Raw genomic sequence first — 24,008 nt, 5'->3', positions numbered from 1 at the left:
AACAGTGGAGCTCTTTGGCAGAGGAGGAAAAAATAATCAGGCTTTGGCTTGTTCTTTGGATCAGTTCATTGGTTGTTTGGGGTTTTATAGGGGGGGAGGGGGGGTCTGTTGACAATTAGAGAAACAAAGCATCTCCAGACTTATCCTTTAGGTGCATTGCCAGACTCCAAAATGACTTGACATTCTGTGTGTTTCAGTCTGCGGCAGCACTGTGTGTTGGAGTGGGAAGTTTCAGTGACCCCAGCGACCTGCCTGGCCTCGCCCACTTTCTGGAACACAGTATGTAATTGGCCCCAGAGATTCAGGCCTTTTTCACTGGAAGAAGTTTTTATCTTTTCTTTGATTGTATTGTTTATCCATCCCCAGATACTCTTAGGTTGTTTCCTATTACCAATCACAATTTGTTCCCGATGTAGTTTATTATTTTATTTATTTTGTGTGCTCTCTTAGCTTCCTTTGTCTATTTCTGCTGTAGTTGATAACATCTGACATTTCCCAGTGTGCCCTTCTCCTAGGGCTAGATTAACCCACAGTGGGGCCATAAGGCAAAATGAGAACCCTATGGACCCGGTGTGACCCACTTTTCTTCCTACTCTCTGTGCATTGTGCATCAAACTGTTCACCTCCACAGACCCATTTATTTCACACTACTACTACACAACTGGCACAGAGAGTTTGTTGGATGCAAAGTAGCTTTGGCTTCTTTTTTTATGAATATGCATCGTATCAGCGAATTGCCTAAAAATATATTTCTTAACACCAGATTTAGACTCAGAGCATAAGTGAGACATTTCAGTTAATATTTGGCTCTAGTGGTACATATTCCAAAAGTTGGAGAACAAGCTTGCAATAATTAATTTACTACCAACCACATGATGCATATTAAACCAAGGATTTTAGGTCGCCTGGTGGTCTGGATCATAGGGCGCATGGTTCATAATCCAGCTTTGCTTCCTCCAACAGAGAATAGGCAGGAACTTGTTGAATTCAGTGTGTTCAAGACAGCAAGACATTTTCAGATGGATACACACATCCATCAAAATGCAGTGTTTTACAAATGCGTTCTGCTACTGTCGGCTTAGAAATTGTTATTCTACAGATGTGACTGTTGAGCGTTATTTCTAAATGGCCAGTCTTAGAGAAAGCCCTTGTTCATTCTTACAGTCTGTTGTCAAAACTGTCACCAAATGGTCACGGCAATATTTATTAGAGCTATGCGTTCATCTGTATATCTGAATAAAGCTATCAAAAGCTGTTGTGACTCGTCTAGAAACAAAACTTCACATAGATAAACCTACGGTTTTTCTGTTTTGTGTCAGTGGTGTTCATGGGCAGCAAGAAGTACCCCTCAGAAAACGGCTTTGATGCTTTCCTCAAGAAGCACGGAGGCAGTGACAACGCCTCTACCGACTGCGAAAGGACCGTCTTCCAGTTTGATGTGCAGAGGAAAAACTTCAAAGAGGCTCTTGACAGGTGAGGAAGCATCAGAGGTTTTTTTTTTTTTTTTTTTTTTTTTTGGGGGGATCAGTCGCTCTTAAACCGTGGACTTGTAGAGAACCATTCGATGATTTACAGATAACCACCAAACAAAAGAGTAAGAAAATGACACAAACTTGAAAAGGCAACAGGAGATTGCTCTTCAGAGACTCTGTTACCTTTAAAGCCTTGTCCTGAGTTAGTTGTACACACAGAGAAACCTCACTGTCCTGTGATTATGTTGCTCAGTTTGACTTGCCTCAGCTCAGGACTGGGCTGCACCAGCTTTTCTTAAGGTCCAATGAGTGTATGTGTATATATAAATAGAAAGTGATCAATTATGTGATCAGATAAGAGTCTCAAAATTTGCTTCAATGTTTTATTTTTTTTCTGAAATTAGTACCAAACTACTGTACATGGTTGTTTTCAGGAAATGTTCATGAAATTATCAGGAAGTAGTGTGCCTATAGAACAAAGTGTTAGTTACAAGGCAAGACATTTCACTATTTTAGTAACGTGTAAATCGGTTTCTAGACAGGAAATCAGTTACATGACTGAAGCATCAAAAACTAGCATGACATAAAATTAGTTTCAGGGAGTCACAGTATATATTAAACATAAGTTCTAGTTTGTTAGTGTTGGTATGACCTTATTTATATCTGCATATGTGAAGACAAAAGGGGATGTTTACTAAAGGGACTGCTGTTGGGAATTTCCCCATTGTGGGATCAATAAAGTCCTACATTACCTTACCTTACCTTAAACCTGTCACAAATTATAGTCAGGTGCAGAAAGTGGAGAAGAAAGTGCAAGTTTACAGTGACTGAACTTTAATTTAAGATGCATATTCATTGACACCAAACGGGCAAACTCATGTGGTGCTGCGTTTCTTCTGCTGCTAAGCCCCCCGACACTCCTTAGTAAATATGAACACATTCAATTTCACTGTTTAGCGCCAGAAAGTGAGCCACAAAACCTTAGTAAATATCCTCCAAAGTGTGTATCAGTTAGTAGTAGTGGTGTGTACCACTCTAGATTTGTTTGTTCCAGTCCTGCTATCTGATATATGGCCCCTGATTTTGGCCCCCCTGTCCTGTCACCCACTTAGATGGGCTCAGTTCTTCATCTGTCCCCTGATGATCAGAGACGCCATCGATAGGGAGGTAGAGGCCGTTGACAGTGGTGAGTCTCGGTGCCGCTATGCATTACTTGTCCATGCTGAGAAGGGAAATTTCAGCTGCTGTACTTTTCATCAGCTGTGCTCTGTTCTACTCACGCAGCTTTGTTACTCTCCATCGACCGCTGTGTTTCTAGAGTTCTTTTTCCTCTCTCCTTCTGCCTGTCAGAGTACCAGCTGGCTAAGCCGTCGGACTCCCACAGGAAGGAGATGCTGTTTGGCAGTCTGGCTAAACCTGGACACCCTATGGGCAAGTTCTGCTGGGGTGAGTTTGTAAACACAACCGCTGGGACACTTAATACTCACAGGGCCTCCTTGGGCTTTGCTCAGCAATAACAAACAGGAGTGCTGAGTTAGATGCCAACTTTCCCTTCTTGCTGAAATTTCTGCTTTCGTAAACTCTTTTTCTACAGTGTTTTATAGTTTTGTTCAATTCCTCGTTCACTTGTGACAACATCAGGCAACGCCCAGACGCTGAAGCAGGAGCCAAAGAAGAAGAAGATCAATGTCTATAAGCGGCTGCGTGCCTTCTGGAAGAAACACTACTCTGCCCACTACATGACTCTGGCTGTGCAGTCAAAAGGTCAGGAAAGTCTGTCCCATTCATTGTATATCAAGAGCTAGTCAATTAGTAGACTGACAGAAATATTATTGACTTCAGTCATTTCATACACCAAATGAATTGATTCGATTGAAAAAGAAATCAGTAGATTAGTTAACAATTAAAACAATTATCTCTGCTATGGATTCACTTCATTCATGTTCAGTCAGCTGTAAATAATAATTCTCAGATCAACTCAAATTGCTATATTTCTCCAAACACATTTTTTCTGGGTTTCACAGAAAATATCACAGAGCTAATTATCTGCTGCGTACAAGTAAAACGATGACTAGTGTTGACATTTGTGCTGACAAAAGTTTCCTAATGAGGCAACTGAATTTTTGGCCTTGTGGATCAGTATGATTCTTTCATGTTGCAGCCTTTAGTTCTTGGTTTAAAGAATTGTCTTCATCTAAAACAGCAGCTAGTGTAAAGTGATGTGTAGGTGTCATAGTGATCACTAATTGCATTAAACCAACAAAAACTGTATGTAACTAGAGCATGGATCGGGCTGCGTATTTTTGTCCAAACCCATCCTGAACCCTTGGGTACCGACAGGTCCTGTTGGGCTCAGCTGGGGTTTCCACACTCTTAATTCTACCAGAGCCCAGAAAACCAGGTTGAGAGGATCCAACATTGTTTTTAATAAAGAATAAAACTGATAGTTGCAGGCAGTCATATTTATCTGTGAATTTACACTGAGTAATTTCTACATGGTGTGTTTTAACATCATAATAATACATGTGAATATACCTGTATTATGCAGAAAAACATTTTATGGATTGAGTCTTTAAGGACAAAACTTTGAAAAATTGCAGTCACCTCTACAGTGTAGCTTTGTAACAAGCATTCAGCATTGCATTCTTCAGAAGTCACTAGTTTTCAGACAAAATTATTGAGATGCACTTGAGCTCTAATTTATCTTCCTTCACTTGGTGTGTCCTTTAGAGAAGCTGGACACTCTGGAGGAGTGGGTGAGAGAGATCTTCAGCAAGGTGCCTAACAAGTGAGTACTGGAGAAGAGGCTCTCAGTTGATGAGATGCTGGTGTGATATAGATTAAGTCTGAATATCCTTTGACACACTACTCAAATGTAAATGCCAAGCCTTCCTCCGTCTCTTCCTCAGCTCTTTGTACCTCTCTTCATCTCAGTTTTTTTTTTTTTTTTTTGGTGCAGTACATCTGAAAGGTGTCATTCCACCGTAAAGTCAAGCTGAATTAGTGTTTTCTCCCAGAGCTCCACTTCTGTTTGTTTTATGAGTCATTGCAGCGGGTCTTTTAGACAATCAACATGCATATCACTGTTATGTGAAAACCACATGAGGCTTACATTTCAATTAAGGGATTATGTTTTCCTGTACTGGTTGATAAAATGTCTCTCATCTGTGAAGTTATAACGCATCTCAATCAACTGTAACTCCTTTAGATGGATTAAATTTGTTTTGATTTAAGCAAAAGCCCTGAAAACCTGATATGTTGCAGTTGTTCGTGGTAGAAACAAGGTGCAGTTTTTGTGAAATGGATTTTTACAAAAGCATAATGATTTTAATTGTAGTGACACATGGTGGCATGGTGACTTTGTGTAACTTTACAGTTTCATTATTGTTGGTTTTCATAATTTAGTTTTTGTTTTACAGCGGTTTGCCCAAGCCAGATTTCTCAGATATGCTGGATCCCTTTGACACACCAGCCTTCAACAAGCTTTACAGAGGTACTGCTCCATCTTACCTCGTATGTTTGAACATATATGGTGTCTTCTAAATGAGTCTCAGCAGTCTGGAGATGGTTTTAATGGTGATGATAAACCACAACATTTATCAGCTAAGTGAAATGGGATGTATCTTTTCAAGTTTTCTTTTAATCTTTGTTATTTTTTTTTATTTATTACTAGATGATTTTACCTTTTCAAAAATACTCTAGCTGCTCTAACATACCTAGTGCAATAATTTGTACTTGTATTGGAATTTGTAAGCATAACCATTGTACATATCTAAAAGCTCCTTTCACACTGTATATGTATTTATTAATAGATTGTTTTATTAAAATGCACTTTATTTTTCTGGTTGATTTATAAAAGCATAGAGAGCCACTGTACCAGAGTCAAATTCCTTCTGTGTTCAACATACCTGGTGAATAAAGATGATTCTGATCCTCTTTGTTTATGTTCCTCACAACCTGTGAACATGTGCAAACTGATAAGATGATGCAAGGTCACATAGCTTCGTTTAAATGCATCACAAGCCAAAAGGGTCGGGGATCAGTTCAGCAGAGGAAAACCAATGTGTGTGTTTGTGCGTTTGCAGTTGTTCCTGTTGGGAAAGTCCATGCTTTGAATATCACCTGGGCTCTCCCCCCTCAGGAAGAACACTACAGGTGAGCTACATATACGGTAGATGGTGAAGGGCACATAAATGCAGAATCGGATCACCTTTAACAGGCCATACTTTCCCCTGACGTGAGAGAAATTGCATCATATGTGTTTGTTTGTTGTTTTTTTTGCCATGTCCCTGTCTCATTTCTACAGCAGTGCCTCTTCATATGAACGTAAAATTAGACCAGCCAAAAGATACCATGTTTTGCCTTGATTGTAGAGGGATTGCATCAACGGTCTTTGTTTCTCCTTTTCATATTTCTCCCTCCTCTTTCAGAGTGAAGCCTCTCCACTACATCTCTTGGCTTATTGGCCATGAAGGCACAGGAAGCATCCTCTCAGTGCTCAGGAGGAAGTGAGTGTTATTGCCTCTGTCTGTTTGGTTTTCTGATTTGAGGACACTCCAACACCCAATTAAAAGGTCTTCAATTTGCTGGGTATACATGAGCTGTTTGAAGCTCTGAGTGTCTGAGCCCATTCGTCAAACTATGCACTTTGCCAGCCCACTTGACGATGTGATTCATACATTCTCATCCCTGGATGTGGTTGCACAAGAGCGTTTCAGCCTCTTGTTGCTAAGAGGCAAAGTGATGTGCCAAACCCTCTGTAGTCCCACAGTACCAAGAGCCCGTCCAATAGTTCCTTCACCGTCAGTACCACTTGGAGCGTTTAATGGAATATTCCTGTTTACTGTATGTGCCGTTTGGAGTTGCTGATAAATGATAAGAGTGAGATTTGGGTGGACTCTGTCTGAATTCCTGGTCAAACAAACTACTGAGGCAATAGAGTGGTTATTTTTATTGAGCACAGATGATGACAGCGTCCGAGGCTGAGAGGCTGGTTTTGAGTCAATATTGTCTCCTTGTTGAGACTGGGGAGTGATCTTTCTGTGTGTCCATCACACACACACACACACACACACACACACACACAGTTTGGACGTCTCAAGGTTTAAAGGACCATAGCCGTGTTTGGCAGGTTTTTTTTTTTTTTTTTGGATAAAGCTTTGTATTGTACTCCACATCACTGTGGCCCATTTTCAAAAGTACACCCTACTTTTTTGTGTATTCTACTGGCGTAGCAGTGCAGTGGAGACATTTCAGACCAATTTTTTTCTTCGAAGTGCATCGTTACACAATTACAACGCATTTATATAGATCAAATAAAACATGAGGTTCACTTTGAAGGATTATCAGACTTAAGTTTCTAGTGTCTGCAAATTGTTTTTCATTCTCAAATGAATGAAAAGCTTCCTGCAAGGACTGGGAAGTGCATAATAGAACGATACCTGCGTTTTATTTGGGGATTTTTTTTTTTATTACAGCTGTATTTATTGTTTCAGTGTGACCACAAAGTGTTTGAGTATCTAAAGCCAAGTCTTCTATCTTTCCAGTTTATGGCAGTGTCCCAGTTTTAAAATCAATGTTAATTAGTGTGTTCATGTCTCTGTGTGCAGGTGCTGGGCCCTGGCTTTGTTTGGAGGAAACAGTGAAACTGGCTTTGACCAAAACACCACCTACTCCATCTTCTCCATCACCATCACTCTCACCGATGAAGGTTTCCTAAATTTCTACCAGGTAAATATCATCATTTTTCTTTTTCTTTTTCAATCAGTCAGAATCATATGCAGTGGTTTACATAGTTGTATCCAGTTCTTAGTTGACCATGCAAATCATTTGTTGTGAGATTACAGAGACTCTAACTTGTATGTTTGTCTTCATGGTGCAGATGTTAAAATGTTGACATACTTATGTAACTGTCTGTTCACTGATCTGAATTAATACCAGACGTAAAACAGAAACTTGAAGCGGTGTAAGTTAGATATACCCTGCATGGACACAGCTGGCTTATTTTTTGTCTTGTGTTTTGTTGGTACGACAGGTAATTTCAAGGAGGCAGTGTGTGTTAGCAGTTGCTATGACAACACTTGTTAAACGGAGAGGCAGTTTAGTGATCATTCAACAGAAGCACTGTTTTCTAATCTAAAGTACTTAATGGAAAATGTTTTAATCAACAAACTTACATTGATAACTGCTGTATAAATGCTGCAACAGCCCTGAGGACGTTGATTACTGTGATCAAAAGCACTTTATCCTCCACTCTTTCATTCAGAGGATGAACCTGGAGTTGTTTAGATAAGAGAGTGCTACTGTAGTTTTATGAATCATAATGCAAAAGGCAAAACACAGTCAACAGTAGAATGCAAATTGTGCCAAATAAGTGTCGTACTTTTTTGTGTTTTGTTAGCTGGAGGTTAATTTGGTGACAGGGGAATTAGGAAAATGCTTCAGTGTACTGTGTAAGTGGTTGTGTTAAGGACAGGTAACAGCATTAGCCAATTATAATAGATGCAGTTCAGTGCTGTCATGATTGAGTCAAGCATTTGTTTTTAAATGTGCTTTTTAAATCGGTTAGGGAAACTAGCAGGCGGAAGGTACTATAGCTGGCACAAAACTCTCTGTCTTGACACCAAAATTGCAAGGTGCTGCTGTATTATGAGTGACATGCTTCCTACTGCGCTTCTCCTCCTACTAGGCACACAGACAGTCACCAAATATAAAACTAGTGCAAACAACAAAAGAACAGAGGAGCTGAACTGGATTATTTGTTGATCAGACACTATCCACTGGGGGAACAGACTTAGAAAAGAGATCCAGACCGCTAAACTTTCTGGAATCTCCCCTGGGTGCCTGAACACTAGTCTTCCCAAAATGTCAGACTATTCCTTTAAAGTGCTAAAGGTTTACAGGTTAATAGATGAATTTTAAAAAACCTATTAAAATTAGAGACGTTGAGACCGGAAATGGTCGGTTTTCAGCTTGATCAGCCTTGACCAGTGACCGGTTGATCATTCTGAGATTTCTGATTCTGTGCCGGTCAGATTTAGAGGCACAACAGTTCACATTGCGCACGCAGCGACACACACCAAAAGTGTAGCGTGTACAGCAAATAGCAACTTGCGTGCACCTTGAGCGAGGCTCTCCCTCCTGTTTGTACCGGGGGTCTTCATTGGTGCATTGTAAGTGTTTATTGTACAAATAGTGCACGGAGGAGCCTACAGAAACACCTTGGAGAAGGGGAAACCACGTCCAAATCTCAGACAAAAAGTACACAACGAGGGAATTACCTGCTACATATGAAATGCATGTATATGTACGGTGTATTAAACCTGCGGTAAAGCACAGCAAATATAAACTGCACCTCAGTAGTAACAGATATTCTTCTGTTCTATTACCTGTTGCCCCAGTTTATATTTAGAGAAGTACAAATATTGCATTTCATTTTTGTTTGGTTTGTTAAAAAAAAAAGAGTGGGAGACAAATATAAAACTTTAATACAATGTTTTATTTTTATTACAATTTAAATTTTCATTAAAGAAAAGTTGCAAAAATGTCTTTGTATGTTGTGAACTACAGAAAATTGGCACCTCATATTAAAAAACCTGATCTAATTAAAATGTGCAAAGAAAACCACAAGCTTAAAACAAAGTGTACCTTTTACTGTTGTGAGTCACAAAGTTTCAGAAAACCTACTTCTTTGAAATTGCTCAGATTTAATAGAAAACTGCTTGTTTCCTGTTACGATACATGCACCCATTGCATCCATAGCCATTATGAAAGCCCTGTGTGTCCTCCTGTATTCTCCTCTTACAAACAGATTGGTCAGGACTCAGAATCCTTTTGTTCACAGTTAATAATTATTACTCTTAAGGTGGAGTTGACATTTTCATTTACGCGTCTGAATCTTTAAAAGGGGGCAAATAAATACATACATTACTTTCTGTTTAGTATTCAGATGAAGTCACCTTTTTCCTTTTGATTGTCATAGCTTGTTCTAATGACTGTAATTCTAAAACCATAGGCAACATGATTGGCAGTGTTTTTCTCACATCAGTGCAATTGTTACAGTCTATCAAAATTAACAGCACATTTCACTTAAACCCCATCATTAATGGCAACAAAGAGGGATTTCACAGCAATTTTACCAACAAAATGAATGTGGCAATACTCATAAATTTATTAATGATGAAGCCCTTTCAAATTATGACGTGATTCCTGTGGTCTGGTCCTTTTCAGGTGACTCATCTGGTGTTCCAGTACCTGAAGATGCTTCAGACACTTGGACCACAGCAAAGGCACTGTCACTCACACACACACACAGTTTTACGAAACAACACAGCAAAGATGTACTTGTTGAGTAGAAGGCTGCATCGTTTGTTTGGCTGTTGTCATTGATGTATTTATTAGCTTTTAAAGAATGTTAATGTTGTGACATTTGAGCTTTTGTCTGGAATGAATAAAGGTAATAATTCTATCTTTGTGTTCATGCATCCAGAATATATGAAGAAATTCAAAAGATTGAAGCAAATGAGTTCCACTATCAGGAGCAGGTATGAATCCAGAATCCTTTTTGGACCAAGAGCATTATTATGACATTTGAGCTTTTTGGGTAGAAGCTGGTATAAGTGGTACTGCATGCTATGGCTGGTGAGACTGATTTCCTTTTTGTCAGGTTGACCCTATAGAGTATGTCGAGGATATCTGTGAGAACATGCAGCTGTTCCCGAAAGAAGATTTCCTGACAGGAGATCAGCTGATGTTTGAGTTCAACCCAGATGTAAGTAGTTCAGTAGTTTGGGGAGTGAACCAGTTCAGGGTTTTATTCTAAAATCCTATATTTTCTTTTTTTTAGATACAAATGATAATGAAACGGGTCTCTCCTGTGCACGCTAATGATTTTGTAGTTAAAACCTTTACATCCCAGAAATATATTTATTGGAGTTTTTGGTGTTGCCTTTGACCGGTGGATATTATTTTGCTACAGAAGTTTCAGTCTAATTGCAGCTTTGCAGATTTTCTGTGTTGACAGCAACGTCTTTTTCAGTTTTGCTGCCTCTTATTGTGATTGACAGCTGAAATTGTTCTCACATAAACAAGTAATTTAGAAACGGATGAAAGAGAAATCTTGTTTCTCTGCTCTCTTTGCTGAATTGTTGACTTTATTTGCTTGTGTGTGTGTGTAGGTGATCCGTGCAGCTCTATCCTTCCTCACTCCTGAGAAAGCCAACCTGATGCTACTGTCACCAGAACATGAGGGCCAGTGTCCCCTCAGGGAGAAGTGGTTTGGCACACAATATAGCATGGAGGGTGCGTTGTGTGCTCCTTTGTGTGTATGTGTGCGTGCATGCGGTTTACCATCAGTGTAACAGCTTCTTCCAGCAATGTAGGCATTCAGTGAATACATTGTCTTTTTCCCCCTTGTGTGGTGATATTCAGCCTGATACAGCGCAGAGAGCCAGCAACAGAAATGCCAGCATTTATCTCTGTCTCTTCGACAGTGAACAATAGTGCTGGAACAGCATTTAAATTAGAAAATATTTCATTTTCGGTGAGATAAGGTCTTAAGGTCCCTCGATTCAGAAACATTAATCTAAACTGCAAATATATCTTGTGTCCTAATAGATGTATTCCCTTCCCACAGACATCCAGCAGGAGTGGATGGAGCGCTGGATGGGAAACCTGGAGCTTTCTGAGAACAAATTCATCGGTGGGTGAATAAACGTGTTTGTGCACAAGCAAATGTGTGTCTTTGGCCAAATTTGACATGTACCGGATAAGTGTCCGCTAAGAAGTTCGTGAACAGGATTTGAGCAGTTTGTAATTTCACTGTCCATTCATTCGTCAAACAACTTATCAGATCTATTGATCAGTCTTGGAGGAACAGTGCATTCAGGACAATGTACTCCTTCATTTGTAATACTCCCTTGCTAATCATTGATCTAATGAAGGTGCTGTAATTCATGTTCAAATCTGCAAACTCATTCTCTGTTATACATCTTTAGCCCCATTTGGACATGATTTATTTCTCTGGAGGATTTTGGCTGATTATAAATGTACCACTTAGTGATTTTTATAACCCCATTCAGAGCATATACGCTTTTCACCCTGCACCTCAGTTATAATTACGGCCCCAATTACCTGCTGTTTCTCAGCAAACTCACTGGTTATTCCATAATTTAAGGCCAGTCTGGAGAGATACTTTGCATTTAAAAGTTTTTACTGTTACTGAGTCTCATTAGCTCAGCACACAGCGCAACAACTGAGGGAACAGAAAAGGATTTTACTAACCTTATAGGTAGCTTGTCAACATCAGCGTGTGCAATGAGAGAAAGTAAAACGAGTGATGAAAGTTGTTTCCTAACAGTGAATCAGTGCCTACCACAGTAGCAACTTCTGCATTAAGCCACTAGCTAAAATGCCATCCACATATTAGTTTTGTCCAAACGGGGCTTTAGACATCAGCTTGTGCAACGTTGTTATAAAGGTATATTGTGCATCAAACATCTTGGCATGATGCAGGTGCTAGACTAAAAGTTTACAATTTCCATCTAAAAAAAAAATAAAACCCCCAAATCCTTCACCATCAATCTGAGTGACACAAATCCAATTCCCTTTGCAGGCTAGTTGGAGTTAGAGCATGGATCGGGCCGCATATTTCTGTCTGAACCCAAACCGAGCCCGATGCAGTTGAGTTTGTTCAGAGTTTTTCCCCTTATCATTAAATGAAGCAGGCATTTCAGTGCTCCAACTGCCTGAAGTTTGACCTATGTGACTGAACCTGACCAGTACTGATGGGTCCTGTTGGGCTCAGTTCAGGTATCCACTCTAATTGGACTATTTTAATGAACAGTTACGTTTTGTTTGTGTTTTTTTTTTTTTTTTCTTTTACTCAAACATGGCAAACAAGGGACCTCTGGTCTGATTGTGACAAAACCTTAAGGGCTGTTACATTTTAGCATTGTTCTGTGTTCTGTTTAATACATTTTGGAAGGCCACAGCAACGCGTCTTCCCTTAGTGGGGTTCCTGTGTTATTTCTTTGGGGGCAACATCTTTCCCTGTGTCGTCAAGTCTGTGCATGTTTATTCCCAAAGCAGACATATTCAATTGTAGAATGTTACTTGTAGATTGTATGGAAACCATGATGGTTTATGTGTATTTGTTCAGCCACCGACTTCGCCCTGAAGCCCTCTGACTGCCCGGACACGGAGTTTCCTGTCCGGATGGTTGACAGCGACAGGGGCTGCCTGTGGTACAAGAAGGACAACAAATTCAGAATCCCAAAAGGTGAAATATGTGCGAGTGTTTGTGCCTATATTGTGTGTCATTTAGCATGCACAAAGTTTCTGTAAGGACATTTATTATCATTAGGGGGGTGTTGACACTGGTTTGTCCTTTCTTGCTGCAGCCTACATCAGATTCCATTTAATCTCTCCTGTAATCCAGCAGTCTGCGAAGAAGTAAGTTCAGGCGCAGATATGACCTTGAGAAAACACTGTTTGTTTTCTACTGTAACACTTATTAGCATCTGCTGTTCTTCTACTGTTCCTGTTTATCACTTCAAACGTCTTTTATTTTCTTATCTACCTTCCTTTTATCTTCCCCTCCTCTTCCCCAATCCCTACTCCTCACTTTTGCTCTATTTGTCACCTTCTCCTTCCTCTCTGTCTTGCTTCCTTTACTGCCTCATTTATTTCAATCCCTTTGTCCAATTCCACTCATCCTTCTCACCTCTTTTCCTCTACTTCTCCCTACCTCAATTTATTTTTGCTTTCCTCCTTTGTTTTCTTTTCACCTTTCTCCTTCCTGTTCTCTTTCTTCACACACCTTTGCCTTCTCTCCATCCTTACCCGTCCTCCCCTCCCTGCCAGTGTGGTCTTGTTCGACCTGCTGGTCAATATCCTAGGACACAACCTGGCAGAGCCGGCCTATGAGGCTGAAGTGGCCCAGCTCGATTATAAACTGGTCGCCGGTGAACATGGCCTGGTTATCAAGGTCAAAGGATTTAACCATAAACTGCCTGTGAGTGAATGCATAAGGAGAAAACACAAAGCTGCACATATGATTTCATGCATAAAACCACAACTGATTTATACAGAATCTTTGTAATGTAATGTTAACCATGACATAAACATAGTACATATGCTAAAATGTATGCATGAAATTAATCCTAATATTACTGTATATTGCCCCACAACATATGGACTTGATTCCTTGTTTAACTGTCGCCTACATGTATATTACTTATTTTAAATACAGTAGCTAATAAGGCAGACTTTACAAAGGGTTTAGGAGCAGTAGATAACATTTTCAGTTGTTGTAAATCATCACTTAAAACTTCATAGCTCACCATATTATGTAGACCACTGCAGTTTGCCTTTAATAAGGTGTATTGCCCATTTTGGGTGGATGACAGTTACAATCTAGTATTTGTTACAACCTGTCAAATGAATAGTTCATCTTGTATACCTGCCTGCTAGCATCTATGAAGCTCACTGATTATCAAGTTTTATCTAGTTTGTTTAACCTGTACAAACACAAGTGTAAGCTAACCTAATTCACAACTGTTTGCAGTTTCATATTTATCATACAGACATGAGTGGCATTAATCTTCTCATCTAGTCTAGGCAGGAAAGTCAATTTTGAAAAAGGTCAGACTATTCCTTTAAGAAATTATTTAATATCCTTTTATAAAGCTAGTTGGAAGTTCTATATACTTTTGCTTGAAGCTACAATATGTAATTTAATTCATGCTTTAGCATCCACATGTCCGCTAAGGTTGAGTGATGTAATGTCATCTTCCCAGGTCCGCGTGGACTCCTAGTTGACGTCCGTGTGCGGGGCAAAAGTTTGTCCACGTGGACAGTCTGCACAGCAAAAGCCCTGACTGTGCGTGTGCCACAATGCTTGGAAACCAACCCTCAATTCGAAGTATGAATAGAAATGCGTGCACGCCTCTCGTCCATGCCCTTGTGCACATGAGGATATGAAACTCCAAAATCAATCCACTTTGCTCCGCCCAGAGCTCCCTCTCCTTGCTCAACTATGCTTTACTACATTCGGCTGCGCTGCGCCACTCTCTGCCCAGCTCTTCAGAGATTTGTCACTATGAAAATACAAGAAATGAAAATGCAACAAAATTTACAGATCAAGCAGAAATAACTGAAAATCTCTGATTGGTTAGAGAGGTCAATCCTGTTCCAAAACCTTAGAAGTTAATATCTCTGCTCTGCTGCCAGTGCTGTTCAACGAGTCTGGGTCACAGGAGGCTTCGATGGCACCACTCCACATTAACACAAGTTATGGAGCATAGTTCCACAATAAAAATATATTTTTTGAAAAGTGGTGTACTGTGGCTTTATCTGGTGTCAACTTGTTGTAATGATACACAATTTCAGTGCTTGATTTCTAAATCACTTTTAAACCAGTGATCAGTATAAACATAGCTTAGCTCAAGCCACATAATGTCTTACATGCCAAATCACATGTTGTAGAGACGAGCACACCCACACACAGACGTGTTTGAATTGCTCACATCCATGATAATGATGGTGATTCCACATCTTGTCTGTCTTCCTGTCATCTCTCTGTGTAGCTACTGTTTCACCTGATCATTGACCACCTGGCGGATTTCTCTGCCTCCCCTGACGTCTTCAGCATGTTCGCAGAGCAGCTCAAAAAAACCTACTTCAACATCCTCATTAAACCAGAGAAGCTCGGCAAGTTAGTTGTTTGCCTTTTTTTTTTTCTTCATTGGCATTTCCATCTCACCAACTGGGTCATCATCAAGTCTATGATGCCTTCTAGTGGTGAAATGTGCGACAGCCCTAAGAGGAAAAGCCACCTCCTCTCACTGTCCCCTTCTCCTCTGTCTCAGAGACATTCGTTTGCTGATCTTGGAGCACTCTCGCTGGTCCATGGTGGAGAAGTATCAGGCTCTGTCGGCCGGTCTGAGCAGCGATGAGCTGATGGAGTTCAGCCGGAGCTTCAAGGCCGAGGTGTACGCTGAAGGACTAGTGCAGGGCAACCTCAGCAGCTCTGTGAGTGGACATTAGTTGGTACCCCAACAAGTAGATTGATTAACAATAAAATTAGCTGATTAGTTAATGGATTTATACTTGCATCAATTGCTTCTGAGTGCACTTGACATTGTTCTCTTGTTTTGCTGATTCCCTCTCCTCACACTCTTTTTGTCTCATCTCTACCTGTTAATTATCTTGTATTGTGTTTCTTCCACAGGAGTCAGTGCAGTTCCTGCAGTATGTCAAAGAGTAAGTCAGCTATTACACTGAATACACTCCCTAATGAGAAGACCAGTACTATACAATCACATAGATTTGTTTGCCACCATAGTAACACCGTAATTTGCATTAGTGTCAGTTGTTCAGTTCATGAGTCCCCTTTCACCTTCTTCACTTACACTTTCTCCTTTATTCCGTAGTTTCAAACTTTCTCCCTCCTATATTTCTACCTCGCGTCCTTGCCACCTTACCTGTTTTCCTCTGTCTCCTGTTTCCTTCTTCAATCCATCCTCCACTTTTTGACCTTGTTTGGCTTCCTGTGGCAGTAAGTTGCAGTTCTCCAAGCTGCCAGAAGAGGTGCCAGTGATGTTCAGAGTGGTGGAGCTTCCTCTGAGGCATCACATCTGTAAAGTGAAATCACTCAACAGGGGAGACGCCAACTCTGAAGTCACTGTTTACTATCAGGTAGACTCACTCACACACATCTGCAGCACATCAAATGTGTCTTCCCTTCGACAGAACTTTATGTACGAATTTGGCTTTTTTTATGCTCCATATTTCACTCCCATATTTCTTTGCTCGATATGTCGTCTAGTCTGGCCCTAAGGCCTTAAGGGAGCATACACTGATGGAACTGTTGGTGGTAAGTACTGGAGTCTTTTACTTCTTTTCTTTGCTGACTTTTTTTTTCCATTCATCTTGTCAGTCCATCTGGTTTTCCCCTTGTCTTTGACTGAGTTGTTGTTTTTCAGATGCACATGGAGGAACCCTGCTTTGACTTCCTCAGGACCAAAGAGACTCTGGGGTGAGTTTCTCTCTTCTCTTTTTAGACCAGAGAGGGGAGAGCATTACAATAATCTAGTCTGCTGGATATAAAAGCATGTAATAATCTCTGTGGACGCACTTTAGTGATACTTCTGAACAAGTGGGACAATGTTTGACATATGTAATCCACTTTCTCATGTAATTAGTTTGATCTGTCTATCTGCCTCTCCACATTGCTTTTCCATGCTGTTTTTTTTTTTTTATCTTCATGTCTCCTTCTGCAGGTACCATGTCTACCCCACCTGCAGAAACACCTCAGGCATTCTGGGCTTCTCTGTCACTGTGGAAACACAGGCAACCAAGTTCAAGTGAGTCTACAACACAATTGTAATCTGCTTTGCCCAGAAGCAAGGTGCAATTTATCTCAACCACTTTTACAAAACTAAGGTGTAAGCTATCTTACTGCTCACCTGAACCCAAGCTACGATTTATATATGTGGCCCAGGAAAGAGAAGCGCATGGAACTGATAAATGACCACGGGAGTCAAATATACCCTATAGCCTCCAGTATATCTCTTTTCTCCTATGAACCTTTTTTTTTCCTCTCAGTACCGAGCTGGTGGAGTTAAAGATTGAAGAGTTCTTGGCTTCGTTTGAGGAGAAGCTCAATGCTCTGACTGAAGAGGCCTTTAATACTCAGGTCTGTGTCCTTGTGAGTGTTATTTTGTGTATTTGTGAGTTTCATATGGTTATGGAGAAGCATAACATTCACAGCAAAATGATACATATCTGAAAGGTTTGTCACAAGTCAAATGTTGCTCTTCACTTAACCTTGGTGCTTCAATAGCACATTTCCTAACCACTTAGCTGTAGAAGTGGAAGAAGAGGAGTGTGACACCCTGTGCACTGTGTGTGTATGTGTTTTTTTTTTTTTTTTTTTTTTATAGGTGACTGCTTTAATGAAGCTGAAGGAGTGTGAGGACACACACCTCGGGGAGGAGGTGGACAGGAACTGGACTGAGGTGGTTACACAGCAGTACGTGTTTGATAGGCTCAACAGAGAGGTAAGGACAACGCTTGACAAACTTTTGCAATTTGCCCCAACCTTTGTCATACATATTTTATAAATGTCACAAAATGAACACACAAAACAATATGAACTGTAGTTCCAAGTGCTGTTCAGTCCTGACAGCAACTTATGCCAAATCTCAGACCTAATATTGCCAAGAATTGTAAAACTCATTAAACGGTTAAGACCTCCAAGGGAAAGAAAAAGATGAAAACAAACTGACAGCCCTGACATTTTAAAGTGTGCAGTGGCTAACATTTAGCACATCTACTAGACACAGCATCAAATATAAATCAGATAATACAATAAGTATTCACTTTCATTTTTGGTCTCCACCATTTCCTGAAGGAAATATCTGGTGATATTTGACTTGCTCTACCAGCTAGCCTCTGAATTTATGTGCCCACGTGTTTGCTGCTGGCTAGGTTGCGTACAGTTAATTAATAAGCTTGTTTGATGCTAACAGTGAGACTGAACCAAACAATAAGTAAGATGTAAAAAATCTGAAACATTGAGCCTAAGAGAAGCTTAAAAATTGTTGTAATTCTGTGCTGCTGTCACTACCACCCACCACTTTCACATCACCTGTAGTTATTTGACTCTGTTAATATAAACATATTGATAAATGCAGTGTTACACCTTCTGTTAATGTCTGGTGACATCCAGACCACCTAGTACTCTTTTTATCATCAGTGTTTCTGTGTGTTTAGATTGCGGCTCTAAAGCAGATGAGCAGGGCTGAACTGGTCTCCTGGTTTCAAGAACACAGAGGACAAAACAGCCGCAAACTCAGCATGCATGTAAGCAATGTCTTTGTCTTTGACGGACAAAAGATGTCATTTACTCTTTGCTTTACCTTTGTGCATGTAGCAACACACTCACAATTATTGTTTATAGCTTTTTATGTGTTGTTTTTATATTTGAATGATATGTTAAGTGCTTTGGTCAGCTGTGCTGTGGTAAAGCGCTATATAAATAAAGTTGAGTTGAGAGAGTTGAGGAGAGACAACATTTTTTTTTTTTTTGTCTCCTCAAGGTGGTGGGATTTGGTGCTGAAGAGAGTGATGAGGAAGGGGAAGAGGGCAAAGAGGAGAATTTATGTGGCTCAACCTATGGTGAAGTGTCTAAGCTAACCTTCCTTCCTGCCTCTCCTAAGATGGCAGGCGCCATAGCCATCATGGACATCCCTGCTTTCACTGAAGGCCGGCCTCTCTTCCCCTACCACAAGATACTCGAATAATGTCGTGCTCAGACTGTGAGACACGTGGATGGTTGAGCTTTGCTTTTTACTGAGCCATGTTTGAAAATATGGCCCCGTTAGAGAAGAGGGCTATGGCTGTGTGGAGGTGAAGGAAGGTTGCAGCAGCTTCAGCTCCTTTCTGGACCTAGATTCTACCTCTGGGGTCCAGCTGTAGAATTTACTTTAAACTGTGTGCATAAGCAAGAAACATGGAAGTGGTGATAGTTTTATTTTAGCTAAGTGATAATCTGCTTCCTCACTCCGTTATTTTATATCATGACACACCGAGTGTGAGAGCACTAAATCTCTTTCTCTAGCTCACACTGACTTAAGAATTTGATTCAAGGATATTATTTATTTGGTTCCCTGAGTTCTGCTGCTGTTACAGTACTATCTTTTCCACTGTTTTGTTTTAGAGCCCTGTGTTTAATGCAGTCAGAAACACAAATCAACCGGGAAAACTGCCAAAATGCTGAGTCCTTTGAATTCCAGATGTGTGTGTGTTCTTTTTTTTCTTCCCGAGTGTGTGGTGGATTTCATGGTCTGCTGTGTACTGCTGCTGTTACCTCACCTTGATCATACAGTGTTATGAAACTGAGCAAAGAAATAAATCAGTGAGTGAAGGGATGAAGCGATGCACTACCTGCAGTAAACTACTGTATCAAGTCATCATAGTAAAAGTACACTCAGACAAAATAAGCTGAAAATCTGTTTGTTTGTGTATTTTCTCTGCCAACTCATATTAAAAGTAGTGGGAATTTACATTTACAGTACATTATTGTGACACTTAGTATATTTTTCTTTTCTGTAAGTGCTTTCTCAACTGACACACCTGCAATTTTCTTGACATTCAAATCGCATTAAACAACACAAACACCACAAGGAGCGAGTACTGCTAGCATTCAGCATCTGACAAAAGTCAGAATGGTTTGCTTGTTGGTGGCTCAGCGTGGTGTGGTGTCAGCTGTTTAATTTACGCAGATTGAATGTATGTGTAAAATGTACATTACTCACAGACTCTCTGCTTTCACCCAGAGGAGAAGGTTGTTGTAGACAATATTGCATTGCGCTTGTGGCTGGTGAAACATTGCTCCATTGAATGTAATTAAAAACTAATCCGGAGCCCGGCACAGCAGGGCATGTTAACAGAATTGACTAATATGCCCACAGGGAAGTCTCGCACTGTAGCAAAGTCTTCACCTGCGACAGCCTAATATATAATCATAACTGTGTTACCTCTAAGGTGGGTGGCCAAACGGCTTTAAAAGCACAGGCTTTGTGTACAGCAGGCAAAGACTATATAGGGCCAAAAGTATCTGGACATGCAAATGTTTCACCCTTAATATGTGACAGTTGAACTTCTCACTCCAAAACCAAAGGCTGGTGTGTTCCTCTCCACTTTTCTCATTGCACTGGCCAAGATGGAAACGGCTAATCCATTTTTAATGAAAAAGAATGACTGAAACAAATAACTGACTAGAGCCTGACATAGTGGTGAACAGGAGCCTGTTTGTGGTCAGACAATGTGGACACTGACTCCTCCCAACAGCCCACAGCTTTAGATTATGAACCAGAAACTCAGCAGAAAGGACATCTGAATCACGCTGAGCTTGAAAATTCATTCCTTGATCTAGACTGTGTAGATTCATGACTGGATTAAATAAAACCCATAAAATCACACTTGATATTAAGGTTATGTCCTGGTGTCTGGGCTCTTTGGGGCGGTATTCACTCAGTGGTATGGGCTGTTTACTTTGTGTTTAATAGCAGAGACATCCTGTCACTTAATATGAAACAATCTAAAAGCACTAAACTTTGTTTAGACAGTCCTGTCCTTCAGTGCCTCCTACAGGTGTATGACATAAGACACCACAACAAGCAGTGCTGGTCGTGGCGTGGCTGCATGGCAGGACGCTCATAAGGTGAGGACTGACAAGACGAGGCTTTTTGTCTCTGTCCAACATGGTCGTCATGGCAACTTGGTTTATCTGTCTTTGCTTGTCATATCCAGATTGAGGAGCTTCGGTCACTAACCATCTGACAACCTCCATGATGTGGGACCGGTTTGCTGCCATAGCTCCTCCAGATACACTCAAAGTATTGAAGGGACTTAGCTTTCTTTTTCTCGACTTAGCTTTCTTTCTCTCGACTTAGCTTTCTTTTTCTCGGCTTGGCTTTCTTTTTCTCTTTCTCACTGCCTGTCTGTCCAACATGGCCATCTATTCTGTGTTAGTCTTGTGTCCTACAGAGGGCAGAGTTTAGTCATTAACTCTAAAGCCAGGGCTTCTCCACACTACAGAGAACAAGGCCAAGTCGATTCGCATCATAAGAGGCTTTTCTCCTTTCCCTTCTTCTCAGTGTGTGAAGGAGTCCGCGCTTTCAAGTTATTGGTAGTTTGGACAGTCCCTCTCTAAACCTATATATTTGCTGGAAAAGTGACTGGGGTAGTCAGGAGATGTGCAGGTACCTAGTTTCAGGACCATGCTTGTGGTGACTAGATCTTTGTTTCCCCCCTCCTCCTCTTTCTAAATTAACTGCACTGTTCCACAGCACCCTAGTTGACTATCTGAAAGCACCAGTCAGGGAGAATGAAGCCACTGTAAGGGTTGACAGGCTATAATCTGATATGTTGTTTCCTGTCACACCAGAAAAGCTGGGACCCAGAAGTTGCAGTGTTCAGCTGTGAAGAAGACAAAGACCCTCATCAACGATGATGCCTCTGCACGAGTTGTTGATCTCTTCAGAGACGTCAGGTATCTACTTCTGTCCACTTGATAAAATCTTTGTCTTTGTACTTACGATTGAGTGACTTACTTTTTTTTTTTGACTGATGCCCAACCTTAGGAAACTGAAGCTGGACAAAACACCCCTGTAACTTATCACTGATGTGGGGATACGTTTAGCAGTTTCATAGGTAGATGGTCTTGTTAGAGCTCTGTTATGCAGTAGCTGCGATACCGTGTGTTTTAGGTTCTTGGGAGGGAGGAGCCTGGCAGAGACAGACAACTCAGACTCTAAATAAGCTCAGACACTCAAAGTGAGTTGCCTTGTTTTTCATGAGGTGATGATTATGAAAACTCTCCACTCACCCCAACCAGTCAAGGCAGAAGGCCACCCGCCTTGAGTCGGGGTCGAATGTTTCTTTCTTTAAAAGGAGTTTTTCCTTTCCACTGTTGCCAAGTGCTTGCTCAAGGGGGATTTGTTGGGGTTTTCTCTATACTGATACTGAGATGGCTTGTTGTGATTTGGTGCTATACAAATTAATTGAACTGTACGGTCAAGTGTACAGGTTGAGACCATGTAGAATTATTTTTTCAGGTGTCGCCTGTGCAGAGGCATAGAAATGTAAACTACTGTCAAAGAAGCATCAGGTATTTCTTAAGCACACTTTGTGTAAAATCTTAATTCATAAAAATTGAAATACAGTAAATGTATAGTGAAAACTATATGAAGCGGAAGCATGTTTCTGCAGACTGTTTACTGATGGACAGGGTTGACGCTGAGGTCAGTGGTTCAGATTCTGGAGTCAAAAGTTGTTCACGATTCTTCTCTGAAGTACAGCACACGTTGTTTCACTTCATAAGCTCTTTTTGTTGATAGAAACTGACCAAACTCCCTTCAAAAGCAGGTTAATTTTGCTTTTATAAGAACAAACATAATATACTGTGTAACTCAAGCTGTTCTAACTTAAATGTAACATCTTCTGGTTAAGTCTTAGCAGTAATACATTAAGTTGGGTTTACTGCAACAAACATGTATAAGTTTAGGCTGCTGCTCGCTGTCATTCCGCTTCTTTGGCCACGTGTAACATTGTATACAGGTCAAAGTCCCTGAACTCCTTTAAAAATCGACTAGTGTATGTCTTTTTTAGAAACAAACATGCATCATGAAACTAATAATTTCTTGAATGTTAACTTTTCCTGGTAATTTTGCCTTAAGTATAAAGACCTTGTTATTAAATATAATCTTTAACATTACGTTCCTGTTGCTTTGTCATCGGTTTAAGATTGATTTTCAGCCACATGCTACTGTATGTAATTTTATGCTAAGCTTGTATTTCCATGTAGCCATCATAGACTGATATGTTAATCTTACCTTAATGTTTTTAAAAAACCATGGAGCTACCAGTGTGCAGAGCTTCTGATTGTACCCCCCAAGAGTCATCAGTCTTAATAACATGACTCTTGGAGCTTTAAAGTGACCATACAATTCAGAGTTTTTTTCAGTCTCCAGGCATTACAGCTGATGTTATTACAAGTTACAGTTCTTAAACTAAAATCGATGCAAAAAGCTAAAGGCAACAGTTAAAAAGGAAGCACAATGTCATCTTTGTTCACACATTAAATACAGAGTCGAAAGAAGAGTAAAAAGACAGCTGATACTGTAAATTGGAGATGCGGTCTCCAGTTTTTGGTGAATGCTTCTATATAATCTAAGTCTTTTGTGTGATTAAAATCAATAGTGGTCACAGTAAAGTAGACTACTTTGTTAATTTTACTTTTGAGGCTTTGTTTTTGTCAATGCATCTCGGGTACCATTTGTCAGATGCTATTTGAGAGTTTTCTAATAACATGAGCAGCTGGACAAAGCAGAGGTTTGGCTATGTGAGATTAGAAAAAAAAACTTGTGTGCACTATAGATACATAGAGCTAGATAGTGGACTGAAACATGGCACCCATTCTGTGCATTTAAAGTTGCTCACCTAGACAATCAAAATAATACCCTGTTGATAAGAACTACTGCTACTACTACTTACACCTGTCTGTAAATGTGTGAGAAGCTGCAAAATAAGAAAAACTTTCAGTTGGGAATCTATCGGCAACAGAGTGGATGTCATATGCAGTTGCTGAGTGGAGGGAAGTAAACAACTAAGATGGCATGTAAAGGATCCCTGTAGCTTTGTATGGATGTAAGCACCCCGCCAACAGTTCAGCAGCTGGGCTGCAGAAACGTCCCTTCACAGTATGTGAGCAGGGTCGGACCATTTGTTGTTAATAAACATGTCCTTATACACATCGGTCACTTTATTAGGTACACCTATACAATTGTATGCACTTCAATGCAACACTTAACATCTATGTTTATGAAGCTCAAAATGTTTTGGTTTTTGGTCCATCCATCCATCCATTTTCTTCCGCTTATCCGGGACCGGGTCGCGGGGGCAGCAGTCTAAGCAAAGATGCCCAGACCTCCCTCTCTCCAGACACTTCCTCCAGCTCCTCCGGGGGAA

General features: G+C 40.4%; 1 protein-coding gene and 1 long non-coding RNA gene across 4 annotated transcripts in view; both read left to right on the top strand.

The window, feature by feature from the left end:
* LOC109968018 (nardilysin-like) overlaps positions 1–19,551 on the top strand; it is a 77,085-nt gene extending 57,534 nt beyond the window's left edge. For all 3 annotated transcript variants that reach the window (XM_020613997.1, XM_020613996.1, XM_020613998.1), the window contains exons 4-32: positions 198–279; positions 1,320–1,473; positions 2,585–2,658; positions 2,823–2,918; positions 3,114–3,236; positions 4,203–4,260; positions 4,892–4,965; positions 5,558–5,627; positions 5,903–5,980; positions 7,082–7,202; positions 9,702–9,760; positions 9,961–10,015; positions 10,138–10,242; positions 10,649–10,772; positions 11,107–11,172; positions 12,631–12,750; positions 12,872–12,923; positions 13,335–13,485; positions 15,059–15,186; positions 15,341–15,503; positions 15,703–15,734; positions 16,031–16,169; positions 16,300–16,347; positions 16,457–16,509; positions 16,754–16,837; positions 17,079–17,169; positions 17,417–17,533; positions 18,249–18,338; positions 18,575–19,551. In XM_020613997.1, the coding sequence (XP_020469653.1) occupies positions 198–279; positions 1,320–1,473; positions 2,585–2,658; positions 2,823–2,918; positions 3,114–3,236; positions 4,203–4,260; positions 4,892–4,965; positions 5,558–5,627; positions 5,903–5,980; positions 7,082–7,202; positions 9,702–9,760; positions 9,961–10,015; positions 10,138–10,242; positions 10,649–10,772; positions 11,107–11,172; positions 12,631–12,750; positions 12,872–12,923; positions 13,335–13,485; positions 15,059–15,186; positions 15,341–15,503; positions 15,703–15,734; positions 16,031–16,169; positions 16,300–16,347; positions 16,457–16,509; positions 16,754–16,837; positions 17,079–17,169; positions 17,417–17,533; positions 18,249–18,338; positions 18,575–18,778 (2,811 nt within the window). In that variant the 3' untranslated portion in view covers positions 18,779–19,551. The remainder of the gene's footprint in view (positions 1–197; positions 280–1,319; positions 1,474–2,584; positions 2,659–2,822; positions 2,919–3,113; positions 3,237–4,202; positions 4,261–4,891; positions 4,966–5,557; positions 5,628–5,902; positions 5,981–7,081; positions 7,203–9,701; positions 9,761–9,960; positions 10,016–10,137; positions 10,243–10,648; positions 10,773–11,106; positions 11,173–12,630; positions 12,751–12,871; positions 12,924–13,334; positions 13,486–15,058; positions 15,187–15,340; positions 15,504–15,702; positions 15,735–16,030; positions 16,170–16,299; positions 16,348–16,456; positions 16,510–16,753; positions 16,838–17,078; positions 17,170–17,416; positions 17,534–18,248; positions 18,339–18,574) is intronic.
* A 1,881-nt stretch (positions 19,552–21,432) lies between these two features.
* LOC109968004 (uncharacterized) overlaps positions 21,433–24,008 on the top strand; it is a 20,024-nt gene continuing 17,448 nt past the window's right edge. The window contains exon 1 of the long non-coding RNA XR_002276028.1: positions 21,433–21,531. This is a non-coding gene — a long non-coding RNA (uncharacterized LOC109968004). The remainder of the gene's footprint in view (positions 21,532–24,008) is intronic.

This window comes from Monopterus albus, unplaced genomic scaffold (genome assembly GCF_001952655.1).
Source record: "Monopterus albus unplaced genomic scaffold, M_albus_1.0 scaffold141.1, whole genome shotgun sequence".
In the NCBI taxonomy this organism is placed as follows: Eukaryota; Metazoa; Chordata; class Actinopteri; order Synbranchiformes; family Synbranchidae; genus Monopterus; species Monopterus albus.
Note: the sequence above shows the minus strand (reverse complement) of the source record. Positions and strands in the feature narration are given on the sequence as shown.